At 36.2% G+C, this 24,677-nt stretch overlaps 1 protein-coding gene and 1 pseudogene across 2 annotated transcripts in view; both read left to right on the top strand.

Annotated features, from left to right (window-relative positions):
• SEPTIN14 (septin 14) overlaps positions 1-19,899 on the top strand; it is a 49,790-nt gene extending 29,891 nt beyond the window's left edge. Inside the window, exons 6-9 of the mRNA XM_082358705.1 lie at positions 2,333-2,429; positions 3,716-3,884; positions 6,835-6,967; positions 12,877-19,899. Coding sequence (XP_082214831.1) covers positions 2,333-2,429; positions 3,716-3,884; positions 6,835-6,967; positions 12,877-13,056 — 579 coding nt within the window. The 3' untranslated portion in view covers positions 13,057-19,899. The remainder of the gene's footprint in view (positions 1-2,332; positions 2,430-3,715; positions 3,885-6,834; positions 6,968-12,876) is intronic.
• LOC309613179 (olfactory receptor 7A10-like) lies at positions 19,610-20,783 on the top strand (annotated as a pseudogene). Its single transcript has 2 exons — positions 19,610-19,667; positions 19,899-20,783. The product of its transcript is annotated as an olfactory receptor 7A10-like (transcript).
• Positions 20,784-24,677: the final 3,894 nt, after the last annotated feature.

The following is a 24,677-nucleotide window of genomic DNA, read 5'->3' as shown; positions in this document are numbered from 1 at the left end:
GAGTTTTCTGATTACTGATTCAATTTCACTACTAAATATTGGTCTGTTCAGATTATATATTTCTTCTTGGTTCAGTTTTGGGAGATTATATTTTTCTAGGAATTTATCCATTTTTTCTAGGTTGTCCAATTTATTGGCTTACAATTATTCATAGTATTCTCTTATGATTTTTTAATTTCTGTAAAATTCATTGTAATTTCTCCTCTTTCACTTATTATTTTGTTTATTTGGGTCCTCTCTCTCTATTTTTTTTAATCAGCCTGGCTAAAGACTTGTCAATTTTGCTTACCCTTTTAAAAAACAAGCTTTCCATGACCAGGGTCACAAAGATGGTTCAACATAAGCATATCAATCAATGTGATACACCATGTACACCATACAAAACCATATGATCATCTCAATAGATGCAGAAAAAAGCATTTGATAAAATTCAACACCCATTCATGATAAAAACCCTTACGAAAGTGGGTATAGAGGGAATGTATCTCAACATAATAAAAGCTATTTATGACAAACGCACAGCCAATATACTAATCAACAGTGAGAAACTAAAGCCTTCCTGCTAAAATCTGGAATGAGACAAGGATGCACACTCTCACCACTTCTATTCAACATAATATTGGATGTCCTAGCCACAGCAATCAGACAGGAAAAAGAAATAAAAGGTATTCAAATCAGTAGGGAAGAGGTAAAATTGTCATTATATGCAGGTGACATGATACTATATATAGAAAACCCTAAAGACTCCACACAAAAACTACTAAAACTGATAAATGAATTCAGCAAGGTAGAAGGATACAATATTAACATACAGAAATCAGTTGCCTTTCTTTTTTTTTAACCCCAAATAGTTTATTTTATTTTGTTTTATACTTTACTGAAGTATAGTTGATCTACAATGTTGTGTTAATTTCTGCTGTACAGCAAAGTGATTCAGTTATATATGTATATATATACATATATATTCTTTTTCATGTTCTTTTCCATTATGGTTTATCACAGGATATTGAATATAGTTCCCTGTGCTATACAGTAAGATCTTGTTGTTTATCCATCCTATATATACTAGTTTGTATCTGCTAATCCCAAACTCCCATTCCTTCTCTCCCCCAATCCCCACCTCCTGGCAACCACAAGTCTGTTCTATATGTCTGTGAGTCTGTTTCGGTTTCATAGATATGTACATTTGTGTCATATAACTTTCAGTTATAAAATAAATAAGTCCTGGGGATGTGGTGTACAACATAGTGACTGTAGTTAATAGTACTGTATTGTATATTTGAAAGTTGCTAAGAGAGTAGATTCAAAAAGATCTCATCACAAGAAAAAAATTGTAACTGTGTGGTGATGGATGTTAACTAGACTTACTGTGGTGGTCATTTTACGATATATACAAAGACCAAATCATTATATTGTACATCAGAAACTAATATAATATGTCAATTATATCCCAATTAAAAAATATTTTAAAAAATATCATCTGAGGGCTTCCCTGGTGGCACAGTGGTTGAGAATCTGCCTGCCAATGCAGGGGACACGGGTTCGAGCCCTGGTCTGGGAAGATCCCACATGCCGTGGAGCAACTTGGCCCGTGAGCCACAATTACTGAGCCTTCGCGTCTGGAGCCTGTGCTCCGCAACAAGAGAGGCCGCGATAGTGAGAGGCCCGCGCACCGCGATGAAGAGTGGCCCCCACTTGCCACAACTAGAGAAAGCCCTCGCACAGAAACGAAGACCCAACACAACCATAAATAAATTTAAAAAAAAAAGTAAACACACACACACACACACACACACACACACACACAAAATCATCTGAGAACAGATAGTTTTACTTATTCCTTTCTGATTTGCATTCCTTTTTTTTCTTTTTTAATTTTCTTTTCCATTTTCTATATAGTATTATTTATTAATATGCTTTATGTTATATTTCAATTAACTAATTATTAGAGTTTTCTTAATTTTGTCTTTTAGCTTTTATACTGGAGTTAAAAGTGATTTGCTTATTGTGTTTCAGGGTAAAGATAATGTGAGAAAAATTATATGTCTACCAAAAACTGTTTTCTTTGTATTCCCCACAGTAGAATGCCTTGCTTTAGGCTGTACTCAGTAGGCAGTTTTCAACGGTGTGCATGATCTTGCACAAATGCTTACAGAAATTAATTTGCACATATTTAACGTGAAGTCATAAAATCTGAGGCAGGATAAATCACTTGTTTGAATAAACTTATGATGATATTATTGTCTCTGTTGTTTCCATAACAGAAATAAGACTAACAGAGTAAGTCATATTGGTATAAGGAAACATGATTAAAATTGTACTTACTTTCTAGGGACTCTTACCTTTTGCTGTAGTAGGAAGTATGGATGAAGTGAAAGTTGGAAAAAGAATGGTCAGAGGCCGTCAGTACCCTTGGGGAGTTTTACAAGGTAAATGTAACAAAGATGCGCAGGCTTGCTCTGGAATGATTATGCTTAAATATATATAAAATTATAAAAATTATATAAAATATAACTGTATAAATATATAAAACAAAATATTTTAACTTGAGTCAATATTGGTAACTCTTGCTAAACAGCAAATTAATAGTTACTGATAAGGAGCACAGATTCTGTTTCATTTAAGATAATGCTTATTTTGATTGTAATCTATTCTCACGGGAGTTTTCTGGATGGTGCTTTAGGCAAAACTTCAGAAACTGGGCAGAACCTCCTCATTTCCCCCTATCTGCCATATGCAGATTATCTCTCTATGCATAAACCATCACATTCAGAATGTTGGAAAGTTCTTTGAACAAAAGAACTCTGAACAACACAGAAGCATAAATATTGGTACTTGAAACATGTTATATAAGTTAATTGCTACCTAATTTATAAAGCATTTTAAAGTGGTCACTATAAAAAGGGATGGAAAACCATTTTAAAAATAAAGTAGTACAATTCATTTTTGGATAAATTATACCTAGACATTTATATTAGTTATCTAGCATCATGATGAGTTAGAATAGTGTAATAGCAGTCATTTATTGTCTGATTCGTATACTTGTGATACTAATTATTGGGGACTAGTTTCCAAATGTTATTTTCAGTTAATATATTACAAATTTTTTAATTTATGAAATGTACTTAAAAACAACATATTTTAATGAATATTACATTTGGTTACAATATCATACACAATGCACAAAGTATTGTGTTCAGTCTTTTGGATATGACAAACACAGTAGAGAGCCATGTGAATTTACTGAGTGATTTTGAAAATTGACTAATTCATTTTCATAAATATGGTGTGTAAATATAGTTTAATAACTAAATCATGCATAGTTGTTAAGACCTTTATGTTAGCAGGATTTACTTTAATAAAATTATTTACTTTAGTGAAATTATGTTATATTCTTTTTTAGTGCTCTGTAAAATACCTTGAGAATATTCATTTGAAAAATACTAACATAATTATTAATGAAAGTTTATGCCATCTACTAATATTACATGTTATTTCAGTGTTTCCTATTTATTCTTTGGCTAATAAATTTCAAGCAAATTTCCTGGTCTATAAATAAGCTCTACCTATAATTGGTATGTACCATATAACCATAGTTACATGGTTAAAAGAATTATAGCTATTAATCAGAACGATCTCTTAGCTCATTCAAGAATACTTAGAAAGTGATAGGGATTGATAATAAGCATTGTGGCTTTATTATTTTTCTGCCTAGTGGAAAATGAAGATCACTGTGACTTTGTTAAGCTCCGGGATGTGCTTCTTTATACAAACATGGAAGACTTGAAAGAACAAACCCACACTTGGCACTATGAACGTTATAGGTGCAGCAAACTTCAAAAAATGGGATTTACTGATGTGGGTCCAGACAACCAGCCAGTTAGGTGAGTGGAGATCTTGCTCAAACAAGATGACGGGTGACTTAGAAATCCCCTACAACGATGAGATATGATTATTTCGGAATGAGAATAGCTGTACTTCTCACATCCTAAATTTTGTGGTTTTTCATCATCTTCAGACTTAGATGGAGAGTTAGTAGGAGCAACATAATGCAAGGGCTCATTTATATGCATCCAATATGTGTATGTGCTGAAATGTGTATCCAAAAGAGAAAGTATATTTTATATGGAACAGAAGCTCAGGAAAGAGATTTGCAAATATTAGTAAAAATTGGTATAAGATGGCAAAGGATATTGAAAAGGATGGCAAAGGATATTGAGGATTGGATGGGGGAAAGAGGAAAAGCAGCAGTGTAATGTCATGGCGTTGTCGAATCCAAGTTCATGTGCACGACACACAGTGAGGCCAAACAAACCGAAACATTGGAGTTTGGAGCAGAGAAAGGTTTATCGCAAGGACCTTGCAAGGAGAATGGGTGGCTCATGCTCAAAAGACCTGAACTCTCTGATGGGTTTCAGGGAAGAAGTTTTTATAGGCAAAATTTGTGGGGGAGGGCTATAGGATGTGTAACCCTCCTCTGATTGGTTGATGGTGAGGTAACAGGGTGATGTTCAGTCATCAGCCTTCTGGTTCCTACCAGTCTGGGTCTACATGCTTGTGCTCAGCCTGAAATTATCATCCTCCACCTGGGTAGGCACGTTAGTTCCTGTAGAAGAACTCAAGAGATCTGTATCAGATTGTCATACACACACTCCCGCCCCTGCCCCAGGAGGAACCAGGTCCAGGACCCCATGCTGCACTATTGTTTCTTTCTGCATTCCCTCACTCTCCTCCCAGTAGCTGTTTGAATCTGCCCTTTGGAACTCAGGGAAGGTCTAGGAGGTGGAAAGCCTTTTTCCCACAAACAAGAAAGGGGGTACACGGAAAGGCTTTTATGTCTGGGAGGGTCCCACAACATCCCGCTCGGTTTCAATCTCCCCTTTTCTTTGATATTCCTCAATCTTGAGGGGAACAGGTGTTGGACAAGATAGGGAATAACATTTTGGATGGAGAGCTCAATCATAAACTTGGCAGAGGAACTAGGTTTTAGGGGGACTCAGTTTCAATGGAAGTCAAGTGAAAATAGTTTGAGAGCAGGTGTACTTAGCTATATTGAGGAGGAATAGGATTTGTGCTGCAGAAGGGTCACAGTGTAGAACAATCCAGTTATATTAGTTACAGTACTTTGAAGGCAACCAGAATTGAACTGGCTATCTTAAATGCATCATATTTTGAAAGACGCCTGGCCTTATTTTAATTGCTTTGAGAACCTCATAAATTAGATGTTTCCCCAAATTTTGTTGTCAAAAGATGTGAAGAAGTGTGATATAATAAAAAGTGGTAGGAGAAACAAAACATACTTTAAGTGTTTCAAAATTTGAGTACTTACTATATATACACTCTCTATACTTATATTCAATATGGCACCTCACTTTTTTACATCTCGTGATATAGAAATTTTCATTTCTGTACATGAGAGAATATTGGTAAATGTCCTTATATGTGACATAACAATATATATATGTATTTTATTGAAGTATAGTTGATTTACAATGTTGTGTTAATTTCTGCTGTATAGCAAAGTGATTCAGATATATATATAGATATATTCTTTTTCATATTCTTTTCCATTATGGTTTATCACAGGTTATTGAATATAGTTCCCTGTGCTATACAGTAGGACCCTGTTGTTTATCCATTCTATATATAATAGTTTGCATCTGCTAATCCCAAACTCCCAGTCCATCCCTCCCCTCCCCACTCCTCCTTGGCAACCACAAGTCTGTTTTCTATGTCTGGGAGTCTGTTTCTATTTCATAGATAAGTTCATTTGTGTCATATTTTAGATTCCACATATAAGTGATACCATATGGTATTTGTCTTTCTCTTTTTGACTTACTTCACTTAGTATGATAATTTCTAGGTCCATCCATGTTGCTGCAAATGGCATTATTTCATTCTTTTTTATGGCTGAGTAGTATTCCATTGTATATATGTACTACCTCTTCTTTATCCATCATCTGTTGATGAACATTTAGGTTGTTTCCATGTCTTGGCTCTTGTGAAGAGTGCTGCTATAAACACAGGGGTGCATGTATCTTTTTGAATTATAGTTTTGTCTGGATTTATGCTCAGAAGTGGGATTGCTGGATCATATAGCAACACTATTTTCAGTTTTTTGAGGAATGTCTATACTGTTTTCCATAGTGGCTGTACCAATTTACTTTCCCACCAACAGTGTAAGAGGGTTCCCTTTTCCCCATACCCTCCCCAGGCTTTGTTATTTGTAGATTTTTTTAGTGATAGCCATTCTGACCGGTGTGAGGTGGTACCTCATTGCAGTTTTGATTTGCATTTCTCTAATAATTAGGGATGCTGAACATCTTTTCATGTGCCTGTTGGCCATCTGTATATCTTCTTTCGAGAAATGACTATTTAGGTCTTCTGCCTGTTTTTCGATTGGGTTGTTTGGTTTTTTTTTTTTTTTAATTTTATTTATTTATTTTATTTATGGCTGTGTTGGGTCTTCGTTTCTGTGCGAGGGCTTTCTCTAGCTGCGGCAAGCGGGGACCACTCTTCATCGCGGTGCGCGGGCCTCTCACTATCGCGGCCTCTCTTGTTGCGGAGCACAGGCTCCAGACGCGCAGGCTCAGTAATTGTGGCTCACGGGCCCAGTTGCTCCGCGGCATGTGGGATCTTCCCAGACCAGGGCTCGAACCCGTGTCCCCTGCATTGGCAGGCAGATTCTCAACCACTGCGCCACCAGGGAAGCCTCCTGTTTGGGTTTTTTGTTGTTGAGTTGTATGAGCTACTTATATTAATAAACAATATATATTTTTACATGTTTATTTATATTAACATTTTAATATAAAAGTAACACAAATTTCTTTTCAGTTTTCAAGAGATCTATGAAGCCAAAAGGCAGGAGTTCTTGGATCAATGTCAGAGGGAAGAAGAAGAGTTGAAACAGAAGTTTATGCAGAGAGTAAAGCAGAAAGAAACAGCATTTAAAGAAGCTGAAAAAGAGGCAAGTCCTGCTAGTTTGATATAATTTGTATTCAAGTTTAGGTGTTCTATTAAGTTGGAGGTTTTCATCTCAAGAGTTTAGATGATTTTGTTGGAGGATCCTTGCTATTCTTCAAAAAGTAGCTATTTACCATATAGGTTTTGGATACAGCCTTTAAAAATTTGCCATCTGTAATCTTATTTTTTTCTAGAGCATTTGGAGAATTTACTTTTTTAATTTTTTAAACTGAAGTATAATTTGACTTACAATATTATATCAGTTTCAGGTATACAACAGTGATTGAATATTTTTATACATTACAAAATGATCACCGTGATGTCCCAGTTACCATCTGTCACCATACAAGGTTTTACAATATTATTCACTATATTCCTTATGCTGTACATTACATGCCCATGACATTATTTTATAACTGGAAGTTTGTATCCCTTAATCTCCTTCACCTATTTCACTCATCCTCTAATGCCACTCTTCTCTGGCAACCACCAGTTTGTTCTCTGTATCTATGAGTCTGTTTCTCTTTTATTATGTTTGTTCATTTGAATTGTTTTTTAGATTCCGTGTATAAGTGAAATCATATGGCATTTATCTTTCTCTATCTGACTTATTTCACTTAGCATAATACCCTCCAGGTCCATCCATGTTGTCACAAAAGGCAAAATTTCATTCTTTTTATGGCTAATGTTTCATTGTATATATATACCACATCTTATTTATCCATTCATCTATTGATGGACACTTATGTTGCTTCCATATCTTGGCTATTGTAAATAATGCTGCAATGAACATAGAGGTGCATGTATTTTTTCAACTTAGTGTTTTTGTTTTCTTCAGAAAAATACCCAGAAGTGGAATTACTGGATCGTACAGTTGTCCTATTTTTAATTTTTTGAGGAAGCTCCATCCTATTTTCCATAGTGACCGTACCAATTTACATTCCCACTAATTCTGCACAAGTGTTGCCTTTTCTCCACATCCTTGCCAAAGTGTTATCTTTTTGATAATAGCCATTTTGAAGGGTGTGAAGAGATATCTAATTGTGAACTTGATTTGCATTTCCCTGAGGATCAGTGATGTTGAGCATTTTCTCATGTACCTGTTGGTCATCTCCATATCTTCTTTGGAAAAATGTCTGTGTAGTTCCTCTGCTCTTTTTGTAATTGGATTGTTTGGGGTTTTTTTATGTTGAGTTGTATGCATTCTTTATATATTTTGATTATTAACCCCTTATTAGATATATTGTTTAAAAATGTCTTCTCCCGTTCAATAGGCTGCCTTTTCATTTTGTTAATAACTTCCTTCACTGTGCAAAAGCTTTTCAGTTTTTTTTTTTTTTAAAGATTTTCTTTTTCTCTTTGTTTTTATTTATTTATTTATTTATTTATTTATTTATTTATTTATTTATTTATTTATTTTATGGCTGTGTTGGGTCTTCGTTTCTGTGTGAGGGCTCTCTCTAGTTGCGGCGAGCGGGGGCCACTCTTCATCGCGGTGCGCGGGCCTCTCACTATCGCGGCCTCTCTTGTTGCGGAGCACAGGCTCCAGACGCGCAGGCTCAGTAGTTGTGGCTCACGGGCCTAGTTGCTCCGCGGCATGTGGGATCTTCCCAGACCAGGGCTCGAACCCGTGTCCTCTGCATCGGCAGGCAGGTTCTCAACCACTGCGCCACCAGGGAAGCCCAAGCTTTTCAGTTTGATGCAGTCCCATTTGTTTATTTTTGCATTTGTTTCCCTTCCCTGAGGAGACATATCCAAAAAAAATTGATAAGACCGATGTCAAAGAGCTTACTGCCTATGTTTTTTCTAGAGTTTTGTGGTTTCAAATCTTACAGTTATATCTTTAATCCAATTTGAGTTTATTTTTGTATATGGCATCAGAAAGTAGTCCAGTTTGATTCCTTTGCATGTAGCTGTCCAGTTTTCCCAACATCATTTATTGAACAGGCTGTCTTTCCCTCATGTACATTCTTGCCTCCTTTGTTGTAGATTAGTTGACCGTATTAAGTGTGGGTTTATTTCTGGTCTCTCTTTTCTGTTCCACCGGTCTGTGTGTCTGCTTTGGTGCCAGTACCATATGTTTTGATTGCTGTAGCTATGTAGTATATAGTTTGAAATCAGGGATGGAGAGACCTCCAGCTTTGTTCTTCTTTCTCAAGATTGTTTTGGCTATTCGTGGTCTTTCGTGTTTCCATACAAACTTTAGAATTATTTGTTCTAGTTCAGTGAAAAATGCCATTGGTACTTTGATAGGGATAACATTGAATCTGTAGATTGCCTTTTGTATTGTAGTTATTATACCAATAATTTTTTCAATCCACGATGACAGTATATCTTTCCATTTATTTGTGTCATTTCAATTTCTTTCATCGTTGTCTTATTGTTTTCCAAGTACAAGTCTTTTACATCCTTGGTTAGATTTATTTCTAGGTATTTTATGTTTTTTTGCAATTGTAATGGGTTTGTTTTCTTAATTTCTCTTTCTGATAGTTCATTGTTAGTGTATAGAAATGCAGCAGATTTCTGTATATTAATTTTGTATTCTGCAACTTTACTGAATTCGTTTACTAGTTCTAACAGTTTTTTGGTGACATCGTTAGGATTTTCTATATATAGTGTCATGTTCTCTGCAAACAGTGACAGTTTTACCTCTTCCTTTCTAATTTGGATGCCTTTTATTTCTTTTTCTTGGCTGATTGTTCTGGCTAGGACTTCCAATACTATGTTGAATAGATGTGGTGAGAGTGGACATCCTTGTTTTGTTCTTGATCTTGAAATACTTTCAGCTCTTCACAACTGAGTACCATGTTGGTTGTAGGTTTGTCATATATGGCCTTTATTATGTTGAGGTTATTATGTTTCATCTATACCCACTTTGTTGAGAGTTTTTATCATAAATTGATGTGGAATTTTGTCAAAAGCTTTTCCTGCATCTATTGATATGATCATATGATTTTATTCTTCAATTTTGTTAATATAGTATATATCACATTGTTTGATTTGTGAATATTGAATCATCCTTGCATCCCTGGGATAAATCCTGCTTGATCATGGTATATGATCCTTTTGATGTATTGTTGAATTTGATTTGCCAGTATGTTGTTGAGGATTTTTGCATCTATGTTCATCAGTGATACTGGCCTGTAATTTTTTGTGTGTGTGGTTTCTTTGTCTGGTTTTGGTATCAGTGTAATGCTGGCCTTGTAGAATGAGTTCAGAAGTATTCCTTCCTCTTCAGCTTTTTGGAATAGTTTGAGAAGGATAGGCATTATCTCTTCTTTAAATGTTTAGTAGAATTCACCTGTCAAATTATCTGGTCCTGGACTTTCGTTTGTTGGGAGTTTTAAAATTACTGATTCAATTTTACTACTGGTAATTTGTTCATATTTTGAATTTCTTCCTGATTCAGTCTTGGGAAATTGTACATTTCTAGAAATTTATTCATTTCCTCTAGGTTGCCCATTTTATTGGCATATAATTTTTCATATTAATCTCTTATGATCCTTTGTATTTCTGTGGTATCATTTGTAACTTCTCTTTTTTCATTTCTGATTTTACTTGGGCCCTCTCTTTTTTTTCTTATGAGTCTAGCTAAAGGTTTATCAATTTTGTTTATCTTTTGAAAGAACCAGCTCTTAGTTTCATTGATCTTTTCTATTTTTTAAGCCTCTATTTCATTTATTTCTGCTTCAACCTTTATGATTTATTTCCTTCTGCTAACTTTGGGTTTTGTTAGTTCTTCTTTTCTAATTTGTTTATGTGTAATGTTAAGTTGTTTATACTAGATATTTTTCTTGTTTCCTGAGGTAGGCTTGTATTGCTATAAACTTCCCTCACAGCACTGCTTTTGCTGTATCCCATAGATTTTGGAAAAATGTGTTTCTGTTTTCATTTATCTCCAGGTATTTAAAAATTTCCTCTTTGTTTCTTCCATGACCCATTTGTTGTTTAGCAGCATATTGTTTGGCCTCCACATGTTTGTGTTTTTTGCAGTATTTTTCTTATAGTTGATTTCTAGCTCATAGTGCTGTGGTTAGAAAAGAGACTTGATATGATTTCACTCTTCTAAATTTATTGAGAGTTCTTTTGTGGTCTAGCATGTGTCTATACTAGAGAAAGTTTCATGTGTACTTGAAAAGAATGTATATTTCTGCTGCTCTTGGACAGAGTATTCTATATATGTGTGTGTGAGTGTGTGTGTGTGTGTCTGTCATTTGAGACCAATGTTTCCGTATTGGTTTTCTGTGTGGATAATCTGTCCATTGATGTGAGTGCATTGTTAAAGTTCCCTAATATGATTATGCTACTGTCAATTTCTTCCTTTAAGTTTGTTAATAGTTGCTTTATGTATTTGGGTGCTCCTATGTTGGGTGCATCTATATTTACAATTGTTATATCTTCTTGATGAACTGATCCCTTTATCATTATGTAATGTCCTTCTTTGTCTTTTGTTACAGTCTTTGCTTTAAAGCCTATTTTGGCTGATATAAGTATTGCTACACCAGCTGTCTTTTCATTTCCATTTGCATAGAACACTTTTTCTGTCCCCTCATTTAGATTTATGATCCATTTGAGTTTAATTTTTGTGAAGGTTTGTGTCTAGATTCTTTGGGGATTTTTTTTTCATGTGAATATTCAGTTGTTTCAGCACAAGTTGTTGAAGAGACTATCTTTCCTCCTTGTACTACCTATGCTCCTTTGTCAAAGATCAATTTACTAAATATATTTGCATCTATTTCTAGGCTCTCTATTTTGTTGCACTGATCTATTTTTCTATTTTTTTCACCAATATCACACTATCGTGATTACTGTAGTTTTAGTCAGATTACTATAGTCAGTGAAGTCAGGTAGCATCAGTTCTTCAAGTTTATTCTTCTCCTTCAATATTGTGTTGGTTATTCTGGGTCTTTTGTTTTGCCATAAAACCTTTAGAATCAGTTTGTCAATATCCATAAAATAACTTGCTGGGATTTTGATTAGGATTGCAATGACTCTGTAGATCAAGTTGGGAAGAACTGACAACTTGACAATATTGAGTCTTCCTATCCACAAACATGAAATAGTTATTTATTTTGTTCTTCTCTAATGTTTTTCATCAGGGTTTTGTTGTTTTCTTCATATGGATCTTGTATGTATTTTGTTAGATTTATACCTAAGTATTTCATTGGGGGGGTTAATGCAATTGTTATTGCATTTTTTACTTCAAATTCCACTTGTTCACTGCTGGTATATAGGAAAGCAATTAACCTTTATATAATAACCTTATATCTTGCAACCTTGCTATAATCGCTAATTAGTTCCAGGAGTTTTTTGGTCAGTTCTTTTGGATTTGCTACATAGATGATTATGTTATCTGTAAACAATGACAGTTTTATGTCTTTCTTCCCAATCTGTATACATTTTATTTTTCTTCTCTTACTTTATTGCATTAGCAAGGACTTCCAGTACAATGTTGAAAGGGAGTAGTGAGGGGGGACATCCTTACCTTGAACCTGACTTGCAGGAAAAGTCCTAGTTTCTCACCAGAGTAGTTAATATTTGAAATGTTTATGTATTAAGATAAAGTTTAGCTTTCTCTGATTTCTACCTTCAACCTCCCATCTTTAAGTAAAAAGTTTTCTCAATGATTTTCTCAATGATTTTGCCATCATTTATAAATACCACACTCCCACATCCCCAGCCTTTGCAATCATTCTTCTTGCCATTTTATGTAGATGCTCATTTGCTTCTCAGGTCTGAAAATGTAATTACGAGCAATATGACTCCAGCAGAGATAATTTTTGAGACTGTTATTAAGATCAAGTGTTACTCTGATGATTAGGGTATGTTTGATAACCAGAAAAAAAGAAACATGTTCTTGGGGATGTGCCACCATAGCGTGCTTTGAGTCACAACTGCAGATTTGTTTCACAGCTACAGGACAAGTTTGAGCATCTTAAGAGGGTCCAACAAGAGGAGACAATGAAACTTGAGGAGGAGAGAAGACAATTAGAAGAAGAAATAATAGATTTTTATAAAATGAAGGCTGCCTCTGGAACATTGCAGACTCAGGGGTGTACCAATATAAGGAAGGACAAAGATCGTAAGAAATAATCCTCTCTTACCATTCTGTGTGTCATAGAGCCCTATCACTCTCAATCCCATCTTCCTGTGAGATTTTTCTCATAGCACTAATTCTGATTGAAATTATACTAAGTTTTAAAATCTGTTTGCTTATTGTACATTTTCTCCAACTAGAATGTGAACTCCTTGGGAGTAGGTACGTTGACCATCTTGTTAAATGCTCTGTCCTCAGTGTTTAGAACAAGAATAGCACAGAATTAGCACTCAATACATATTTGCTAAAATGAAAGAAAATCAAAGAATTATATAGCACAGTGTAAAAAGTGATTAGCTGTTGAAATTCTTTTACCATAGCCCTACCTGTGGCTCCAGGGACCAAGTATATATATACTATTTCATATCTAAATAGAAGTAGGGGATTTGTTGGCATAAAATATTATGTTATAAAAAGCTAATTCTTATGCTGATATTCCTTAACAAATTCTACTGATAATAATTTCTTGATACTTTTTATTAAATAAAATATTGTTTCTGATTGGAACTCTTAGGCTTTTATGTTAGACCTTGTAAAACTAATATTGGAATAAATCTTGAAAAGTTAGGGAGAGCCAGAAAACAGTGGGAAACCACGAGTAACATTTGGATGATAATATTACACCTTACATATTTGGGGTATATGTTAAAACTAAAGTTATCAAATAAAGTAGACTTTTTTTTTTGCCATTTCAAAATTTTCCTTCTGACTATATATCCTGATTTTCCGCATTTACAATGTCAGTTCATCTATGTGTATGGCTGACTCACCGTGACTCATTCTATGAAAGTACTACCGTTGAGGGTCTGTATATATTTACTCCAGCTACATCTGGCATAGTTCATGGAATTTTTCTCATGTCCCTAAAAGAATAAATTTTTCTTCTGTTGTAATTGTATTACTGCATTCATTTCAAAGGCAGCATTTTTTTTTCAGGGTATCAGGGTATTGTGATTTCGCCTCAAAATATTTGAGAAAATATAATCTGATTTATAATACCGTTACTTCTTGAAAGTTTTTTTTTTTGAAAAATACAGGGAAAGGGAGGTATATCCACAATGATTTTTATATATGTTATTAAGTCACCTTATGATTTTATCATTTGGGGGAAGAATGAAGTCTACTATGTGAACTTTTAATGGAAACTCTACAAGGACCAGGATCTTTGTTTTGTTCACTTATGAATTCATCCCTAGGCCTAGAACAGTGCCTGGCACATGATGGTAATTGTTCATTGAATAAATGAAAACAATAATAGTACATTAGCTATATTATATGCATGGATAGTTTAATTTAGATCATTGACTTTTAGAAGATAAACAATTAGTATAACTTATTATTGCTTTCCCACATGCTGGCTAATTATACAGCTAAGGGATTTTCATCTTCTCATTCTCTCAACACAATCCAGTGTTATTAAAATTTGAGTCACCAATGTTGTTACACATATAAAAAACAATAACATTAGCCTTGTAAAAGTGCATTTCTAAAATGCACTTGGTTGTATTTGAGGCTGGACCCTTTAGGTAATAATGTGATAGTCCGTGTTTCTTTTAGAGAAAGGAAAGAGTCACCCTAAATAAACTATATGGTTTTTCTTTCCACTTCTTTTCCAAAGGTATAAAACAAGTTATGATTTAGTCATATAAAGCATACATTTGCTCATTAAATAATGGTTTTATAAAATAGTATTTGTTTCCTATATAGCTTTTAACTATATGAATAAAATTATTTTTCTCTTTCAGATCCATTTTCGTGTTAAACAGAGGTTCCAGATTTATGTAGCATAGAAAGTTTTAATAAGTCAGCATTACTAAAAACTTATAAGTGTACTTTACTTTTCCTTAGAGTTTTTATTTGCTTGATTATTTATTTGATATTAATGTAAATTGTATTTTTTAAATTTCATGTTTCTACTTGATCATGGCTAGTAATACACATTCCAATGATTTTTGTACATTTATCTTGTATTCTGTAACCCTTCTAAAACTTGTTAAATTCACTAATAAGTTGTAATAGCTTTCTTGGTAGATTTATTTGGATTTCCTAGCTACATGATTATTTGGTATCTGAGTGAAAGCCATTTACTTTTCCAAATTTTATGTCTTTTATTTTCTTGCCTTACTTAATTGACTATGACTTTTAGCACAATGTTGAGTAGAAGTGGTGACAGTGGGCTTCATTATCTCGTTCTCAATGTTAGAAATAGATACAGTTCAATCTATCATTTGTTTCCAGTTTTATTGAGCTATAATTGACATAGAACATTGTATAAGTTTAAGATGTACAATGTGTTGATTTGATACATTTATATAGTGCAAAATTATTACCAACATAACATTAGCTAACACACCTTCTTACTGTCAGGTAGTTACCATTTCTTTGTGGTGAGAACATTTAAGACCTATTTTCTTAGTACATTCATGTATATAATATGGTATTATCAACTATAATCACCATGCTGTACATTAGATTACTGTACAGAACTTGTTAACTTTATAGCTAAAAGTTTGTACCCTTTGACTGATAATTCCCCATTTTCCCCAACCCTGGCTTCTGGTAACCACCATTCTCTGTTTCTTGAATTTGGCGTTTTTAGATTCCACATATAAGTGATATCATACAGTATTTGCCTTTCTCTGTCTGACTTAGTTCACTTAGCATAATGTCCTCAAGTTTCATCCAAATTGTTGCAAATGGCAGGATTTCCTTCTTTCTTGTGGTTGAATAGTACTCCACACTTCTTTATTCATTCATCAATTGACATACCCTGAAGTTGTATTTATATCTTGCCTATCGTGAATAATGCTGCAACAAACATGGGAATATATACCCAGAAGTATGATTGCTGGGTCACATGGTCGTTCTAATTTTAATTTTTTGAGAAACATCCATTTTTTTTTTTCCATAGTGGCTATACAAACTTCCATTCCCAGCAACAATACACAAGGCTTCCATCTTCACTAACACTTGTTATCTCTTCTCTTTGGGATGATAGACATTTTCACAGGCACGAAGTGACATCTCATTGTGATTTTGATTTGCATTTCCCTTATGATTAGTGATATTGAGCACTTTTTCATGTGCTTGTTGGCCATTTTTATGTTTTCTTTGGAAAACTGTCAATTCAGTTTCTCTGTCCATTTCTTAATAGGATTGGTTTTTTGTTTTGTTTTTAATATGGAGTTGTACGAGTTCTTTATGTATTTTGGATATTAGCCCTTTGTCAGATAATAATTTGCGAATATTTTCATCCATTCAGTAGGATGTCTTTCATTTTGTTGATGGTTTCCTTTGCTGTGCAGAAGCCTTTTAGTTTGATGGTGGCCCACTTGTTTATTTTTGCTTTTGTTACGTTTCTTTTGGTGTCAAATCCAAAAAATCACCACCACGACTGATGTCAAAGAGCTTACTGCCTTTGTTTCCTCCTAGGAGTTCTTTGGTTTCAGGTCTTACATTCAAGTCTTTATACATTTTGAGTGAGATTGGTGTATTGTGTAAGGTAGGTGTCCAGGTTCATTCTTTTGCATATGGCTGTCCAGTTTTTTTAAATTAATCAATTAATTAATTAATATATTTTGGGCTGCGTTGGGTCTTTGTTGCTGTGCGTGGTCTTTCTCTAGTTGTGGCTAGCGGGGGCTGCTCTTTGTTGTGGTGTGTGGGCTTCTCATTGCAGTGGCTTCTCTTGTTGTGGAGCACAGGCTCCAGGCATGTGCTTCAGTAGTTGTGGCACATGGGCTCAGTAGTTGTGGCTTGCAGGCTCTAGAGCACAGGCTCAGTAGTTGTGGCACACGGGCTTAGCTGTTCCCCAGCATGTGGGATCTTCCCGGACCAGGGATAGAACCCGTGTCCCCTGCATTGGCAGGCAGATTCTTAACCACTGTGCTACGGGGGAAGTCCCTGGCTGTCCAATTTTCCCAAAATGATTTATTGAAGAAACTGCCCTTTCCCCATTGTATATTCTTGGCTCCTTTGTCATAAGTTAATTGGCATATATGCATGGGTTTATTTCAGGAATTTCTATTCCATTTCATTGATCTATGTGTCTATTTTTATGCCCGTACCATACTGTTTTGTAATATAGTTTGAAATCAGGGAGTGTGATGTCTCCAGCTTTCTTTATCTTACATCAGATTGCTTTGACTATTTGGGATCTTTTGTGTTTCCATACAAATTTTAGGATTCTTTGCTCAATTTCTGTGAAAAATACCATTGGAATTTTGATAGAGATTGCATTAAATCTGTAGATTGCTTTTGCTAGTATGGATATTTAAACAATGTTAAGTCTTCCAATCCATGAGGATGGAATTTCTTTCCATTTATTTGTGTCTTCTTCAATTTCTATATCAATGTCTTAAAGTTTTTAGTGTAAAGGCCTTTCACCTCCTTGAATAAATTTATTTCTAGGTATGTTACCTTTTTGATGAAATGTAAATAGAATTGTTTTCTGAATTTCTCTTTCTTATATGTTATTAGTGTATAGAAAAGCAACAGATTTCTGTATATTGATTTTGTATCCCACAACTTTACTGAATTCATTTATTAGTTTTAACAGTTTTTGGTGGAATCTTTAGGGTTTTTTATATATAATACCATGTCACATGCAAATAGTGACAATTTTACTTCTTCCTTTTCAATTTGGATGCCTTTTATTACTTTTTCTTGTGTGATTTCTCTGGCTAGGACTTCCAATACTATGTTGAATAGATGTGGCAAGAGTGGAATATTTGAACACATAAATAATTAATGGAAGATTGAATCAGTAATCAAAAATATCCCCAAAAAGAAAAACCCAGGAGCAGATTGTTTCACTGAGTTCTACCAAACATTTAAAGAATTAATACCAATCCTTCTCAAACTAAAAAATTGTCTGAAAGAGACAAGTTGGAGAGGAAGAAGTACATGGGCGTGTGGAGGTGGGAGTCAAAGATGGTGGTCAAAATGACGAGCAGATTTCCAGCAAAAGTTATCAGGTACTGGTTGATGAACACATTAATATGTCAGGAGAGTGACACACCCTGATTCCATGGGGGTAAGACAGGGAAACTCTGTATTTGGAGCCCTTTCAATCCTTACTCTATATGTCTCTTAATTTGTTCCTCAGTTGTATCCTTTTTGATAATAATAATCACTAGGATAGTGTTTTCATGAGTTCTGTAAATTGTTCTCATGACTTATTGTACCTGAGGAGTTCTTGGGAATTCCAGAATTTGTAACCAGTTGGCCATAATTGTGGCTTAGTGACCCCTTGAATTTGAGGACCCCTCGAATTAGTTTGACACTAATTCCGGGTGGTTAATGGCAGACTTGAATTGTACACCCAGTTAGGGTTGAAACAGAATAACTACATATGCTTTATTTCATAGCACTTCTCGGAGAAAGGGCTTAATACCATCCTTTTATAATGTATGTGTTGTTGGCAGAATTCCAAGATGGCCTCCATGACCTTCACCTTTCTTAGGGTGATGTCAGCAAGATGACAGTAAAAGAATTTCTACCACCTGTCCCCACCCAGAAACATCAAATTGATAATGATATAATTATGATAATGATATCCATCATTATAACTATAAGCTGTTATATATATATTTATTTATGTAATTTTAGTACATGACAGAAAATGGCCATACCAATATGGAGGCCCAGATTTATTTGTCATGAGATGCTTTTAAATTGGGAATTCTGGGTACCATTTCTACATTCTTTAGAGGCAGGATAATATCTGTGGCTGATGTGAGTTGTATTTACTCCTAGCCTAATCAATGAGGGTGGGAATGGGAAAGGTATGGTAGCAACAGCCTAGGAGACCATGGTCCAATCTCTGTGTGTGTGTGTGTATGTGTGTGTTTGGGTGTTTGTGTACCTTGTGAAGTGAGAACATCCCTAAAGCCAGGGTACGTGGCCTCATAATTCCAAGGTGACTTTTACATTACAGAGACCAGAAATAAACCAACAGATGGTACTAAGGAGGCAATCAATTTAGAGGATGTCCTTGCAACAAAATTAATAAGGTGCAAGAGGAACATGGCGTGGATGAGGGACCTCCTCTAGCTTAGCTTCAGCAGCAGCAGGGAAACCACCTGGTTCCTCAAATTTTTCTGACACTGTTTCTCATCGTGCTCCTTCTTGCTCATACCTCTTTGACATACCTGGTTCCTTCGGAGCCTTGATTTTTCTGAAACAAGCACATTTCTTGGAGCTATTGCACTGGCCATTCCTGCACTTAGGCACACACTTCAGATAACTTCCTGGATCCAACCCTGTCTTCCCTACAATCTGTGCTCAAATGTCACCTTGTTTGCCGGTGTTACCTAAACACTCAGTAAAAAAAAATCACACTCCCTGTCTACTGTCTCCTTTATGACTGATTATTTTTCATCACAGTGCTGCTCACCATCTGACATGTTACGTGATTTTTTATTTTCTTATATTCTTTCTCTATCATTGGATTGTAAAGAGTTTTGTTTTTCAGTGCCCTATATTCATGGCCTAGATAGTTATTGGAAAATTGAGTTATCACTCAATTAATATTCCTCAAATGCATGAAGCATGAAAGAATTTCATGTAAAAATTGTAAGACACATAACATCTTGGGAAAAAGCTGAAAGTAGGACAAAAATTCATAAACAGAGATGGTACAAGGAATCCTAGAGAGGGGACAAAATCCATAGACAATTTGTTGAAATTAATTAATTTCATGACTGCAAAATGTAAATGTAGGTGAAAATTAAACATGTTACTGATGTTTTTCTCACTTCTTGTAGTCACGTACACTACATGGAACCAGGGAACCTTACAGGAGTTATAGAATTTCTTCTATGATTTTTAGAGTAACCAGAATTCCAGCCGCTCATATTTGGGCTTTTCCTCTCCATGTACATGATCGCTATGTCTGAAATCCTGCTCATCGTCCTGGCCATCAGCTCAGACTCCCACCTCCACACACCCAGCCAACCTGTCCTTCTTCTCCAACGTGTCCTTTGCAGGTTTCTGTTTCACCTCCACCACGATCCCAGAGATGATGCAGAACATCCAGACACACAGCAAAGTTACAACCCTTGAAATCTGCAGCAGGAAGATATATTGTTTCCTACCGTTCGCAGGATTGGACAACTTTCTCCTGGTTGTGGTGGCCTATGAGCACTTTGTAACCATCTCTCACCCCCTGCGCTACACCATCACCATGAACCCCCAGCTCTGGGGACTGATGGTTCTGGTGTCCTGGGTCATGAGTGCCATGAATTCCTTGCTACAGAGCTTGGTAATGTTGGGGCTGTTCTTCTATGCAGACTTGGATATCCCCACTTTCTCTGTGAGCTCAGTCAAGTGGCCCAACTTGCTTGTTCTGTCAACTTAATAACATAATGATACATTTTGCAGCTGCACTGCTGGGTGGTGTTCCCGTGGCTGATATTCTTTACTTATATTCTAAAAGAGTTTCCTCCATACACGGAATCTCATAATTTCAGGGAAAGCATAAAGCCTTGTCCATCTGTCCATCTTACCTCTCAGTTGTCTCCTTATTTTACTGTATGTGTCTATGAATGTACTTAAGCTCTGCTTCTCCACACAGCTCACATTCAAGTGCAACAGCCTTGGTGATGTAAACTGTGGTCATGTCCATGCTGAACCCCTTCATCTACAGTTTGAAGAACAAAGACATATAAAAACAGCTTTGAAAAGACTCTTTGGGAAGGAAACTATAAAAGACCAATTGTCCTAGGGCTGAAGAAGTACCCATGATTGCAAGGATCAAAGCCTGTGAGCCAGAATTTCCAATTATTTTATCAGAGTGTGGCAGTAGGACTTGCTACTTTTTTATTGCTAGAGTTTCTATTTCTTTGATTTCAACTTCTCTCTACAATTTATACAGCTCACTTTATTAAGCTTTCTGCCCTGACAATGAACAGGGTTATTTCCCCTTTGTCATTCTCATATTCTCTCAAATTTATTCCCAACCTTGGACTTAAAATATTTGGCAATTCTCATTTATCTCATGGGACAACTTAGATTTCTTTAAAATAATTTATTCTCAGGTGACGTAGATCACACTAATTTTTGTTTGATTTTACTAAAAGAATAGCCATGAGTTACACAACTCCTATGGAAAAACTAAGCAACCAAGGCAATTTATATAATTTTATAACACAGAAAAATCTGAGACTACAGTTTTTCACTTTTATGCCCAATATTCATTGTATATCAATCACTGACTTATTTGCTCTCCCTGAATATATAGACTTTGAAATGCTAGTGTCTCATGGTCATAGGGTTTGATTTTCCTCGTTAAGATTCTATTCTCTTATTCAAGCCCATGTCCACGCTGTCTACCAGATTCACTGGCATAATGATTATCAAATACATTTATCCAAGTTTTTAATAATTTCAATCTCTTTTGTAAAGAACTCTTTCTGTTCATTAATTTTATTCCTGTGTTCATTGAATTGTCCTTCTGAGTTTTCTTGTGGCTCATTGAATGTCTTTGTAACAGATATTTTGGATTCTTGATCAGTTAGATTGCAATATTCCATGCCTTTGTGTTCAGCTGCTGGAAAATTATCATTTTCTTTTTATGATGGCCTATTTCCTTGATTTTTTGTTAGTTTCAGGTGTATAGCAAATTGATTCGGTTATACATATGTATATAGCTATATTCTTTTAAAATTCTTTTCCATTATAGGTTGTTACAAGATATTGAATATAGTTCAATATACTGTATGTGCTATACAGTAAAACTTTGTTGTTTATCTATTTTATATATGGTAGTGTGCATCTGTTAATCCCATACTCCCAATTTATCCCTCCCCCTGCTTCCCCTTGGGTAACCATAAGTTTGTTTTCTATGTCTGTGAGTCTGTTTCTGTTTTGTAAATAAGTTCACTTGTGCTATTTTTTAGATTCCACATATAAGTGATATCATATAATATTTTTCTTTCTCTGTCTGACTTACTTCACTTAGTAGGATAATCTCTAGGTCCATCATATTTCCTTGATTTTTAAATAGTGTTTATAGGTACGCACTTCTGCTTTCACATTAGAAGTAGCAGAAACCTTAACTAAGTAAGCTTTTATGTCTTCTTTGGCTCTTACAATTCACCAGGCCGGCTATTAGAATCCTTTCTTTTGTACTCCAGAAGGTGGTGCTATAGCTCAAGTTTGTATTTTCTCCCTTGCCCCCCCCCCAACCTTGGCCTGTTATCTGAGCACCCTCTGTGTCAACTAGGGCTCACTCTGGCAGATGCACTTCGGATGTGACAGCAGAGTAGAAGGAGGTATGGGTTTAGCACTTGGGGTTCTTGGAGTGCCCACAGTTGGTGGGTGTTTCCTCGAGTGAGGTTCTCCAGCAGGTTTGTGGGCAGACTTCCTGCTGAAGTCCTGAAGCAGATAGCAGGAAACGATCCTTTAATGCCCCTTGATATTCTTATCTGTTTCCTTCCCTTTTTCCTCTCTCCCCTCAGTCATGGAGGTCCCTCCTCAGGAATCTGGTTGCTGCTGGAGAGAAATGGGTTTCTCCAGCTGCAATTCGCATAACTGGGATAGTGGGCCAGTCACTCATCACTTCCGTTTTCCACCAACTCCATGGGAGGCGTCATGGCTTTCCACCTCCTCTGTTGGAGGAGTCACCACCACTGCTGCCAAAAGCTCAGTCCCTTGTTAGTGTCACCCTGGGGAGATGGGCCACCTTGGCGAGTTTCTCCCTCTCGCCTCCAAACTCATCCTCACCTTGTTCCAATGGCATGCTAAAATCCCCCTCAGGCAGGCTGGACTTCCACAAATTCTCTCTCTAGAGGGTCTCTTGGTCTCTTCCCAGTTTGGCAATCTCCAGGCTCTCCTCCCCTCCATCCCCTGCCCCGCTGTGACTAGTGGGGGTGGAGCAGGTTTGCTGTCTCCTTTGGATCTACAGCCCTTACTGAGGTCCTGTTTGTTTATTTTCAGGTACACAGGTGGGCTAGAAACCTCCTGGCTTCCTTGATGTAATGTGCAGAGGCACTTTTGTTCAGTTATGGATGTCTAATTAGTTGTTTAAAAAGTGGGAGGGAAAAGAGGAGTAACTTACCCCGCTGACCATATGCTGATATCACTCCTACAAGTCTATCCCTGCTGATATTTCTAACTCTAATCCATTACTACATAGATTATTCTAATCTTCGCCCCTTGCTTATCCCTAAATTCCCACTCCAACATTGAGAAAACCAGCTCCCATCATCCACAATCTATTTACTTCATTGTTCAATTCTAATGTGCATGTACAGCAGTATCAGAATTATTAACTAGTACATCTGTGAGAAATACCTTTATCAACTAGAGCACAGTGTTTGTGTGCAGTTATTTCTGGCTTAGCCTTATCAATTCCAGCATTTCCAAAGTCACTTAGGTTAGTACATTTCATTCCCCCATCCCTACAGTGAGGTTGTCTTGTACATTTGTAATAGTTTGACTCTCATGTCACATTCTGCATTCCCTCCTGGGATCCTTCAAACATAGCCAAATGATTTTTCTTTAAATTTGCATACTTAAGTTTCACTCTTCGTGCTGTAAAGTTCTATGAATTTTCAAAAAATGCATAATGTCTTCATCATAACAGTAGCATACAGAATAGGTTTATCACCCTAAAAAAATATCCCCTGTGCTTCATCTAGTTAACCCTCTTTGACTCTCATTTCCTTCCTGACAACCACGGACCTTTTTACTGTCTCTATAGTCTTACCTTTCCCAGAATGTCACATAATTAGACTCATGCAGTATGTAGCCTTTTCAGATTGGCTTCTTTCACTTAGCAATACATATTTAAGGTTCTGCCATGTATTTTCATGGTTTGACAGCTCATTTTTTTAAAACCACCAAACAATATTCCATTGTATGGATATAATAGTTTATTTATCCATTCAGCTGCTGAGGGATATCTTGGTCTTGATGATTATCAGGGTCTGGGTAGTGTTAGAATAGAGCTAAGGGTAAGGGTCATGGTCAAGATTAGGGTGGCTGTGAGTCTCAGGGTCAGGGTAAGCATTAAGTGAAGGTCAAGATAACGATGAGATTCATTGTAGAGTGAGGGTTTGGGTCAGGATCAGGGTCAGGGTCACAGTCAGGGTCAGGTTGATTGTCAACATCATAAGGGCCCGGGTCAGTGTGATGGTCATGATCAGGGTCAGAGACAGTGTGTGGGACCAGTTCAGAGTCATTTTGAGGGTGAAAATCAGAATCAGTATTTGTGTGAGCACCAGGGCCAGAGTCAGGTTGAGCACCAGGATCACAGTCATGGTTAATGTTAGGTTCAGAGTCATAGTCTGTGCAAGGGTCAGGGTCAGCTTGAAGGTCAGAGTCAGGAAGGGAGTTAAGGTGAGAGTCACAGGGACAGGGTGAGGGTAAGGTCAAAGTCAGGGTGATGGTCAGAGTTAGATTAACGTTGAGAGTCATGATCAGGATCATCGTAAGCCGAGTGTGAGGATCAAGTAAAGGTCAGAATGAGGAAGAGGTTCAGCATCAGTTACAGTGTCAGGGTGAGAGTCAAGGTGAGAATTAGGGTCAAGATGGGTGTGAAGATGAGGTTCAGGGTCAGGGTCATGGTTCAGGAGAACTTTGGGATGAGGTCAGAGTCAGGTTAAATGTCAGTGTG

Source organism: Balaenoptera borealis, assembly GCF_965194805.1.
Source record: "Balaenoptera borealis genome assembly, chromosome: 16".
In the NCBI taxonomy this organism is placed as follows: domain Eukaryota; kingdom Metazoa; phylum Chordata; class Mammalia; order Artiodactyla; family Balaenopteridae; genus Balaenoptera; species Balaenoptera borealis.
Note: the sequence above shows the minus strand (reverse complement) of the source record. Positions and strands in the feature narration are given on the sequence as shown.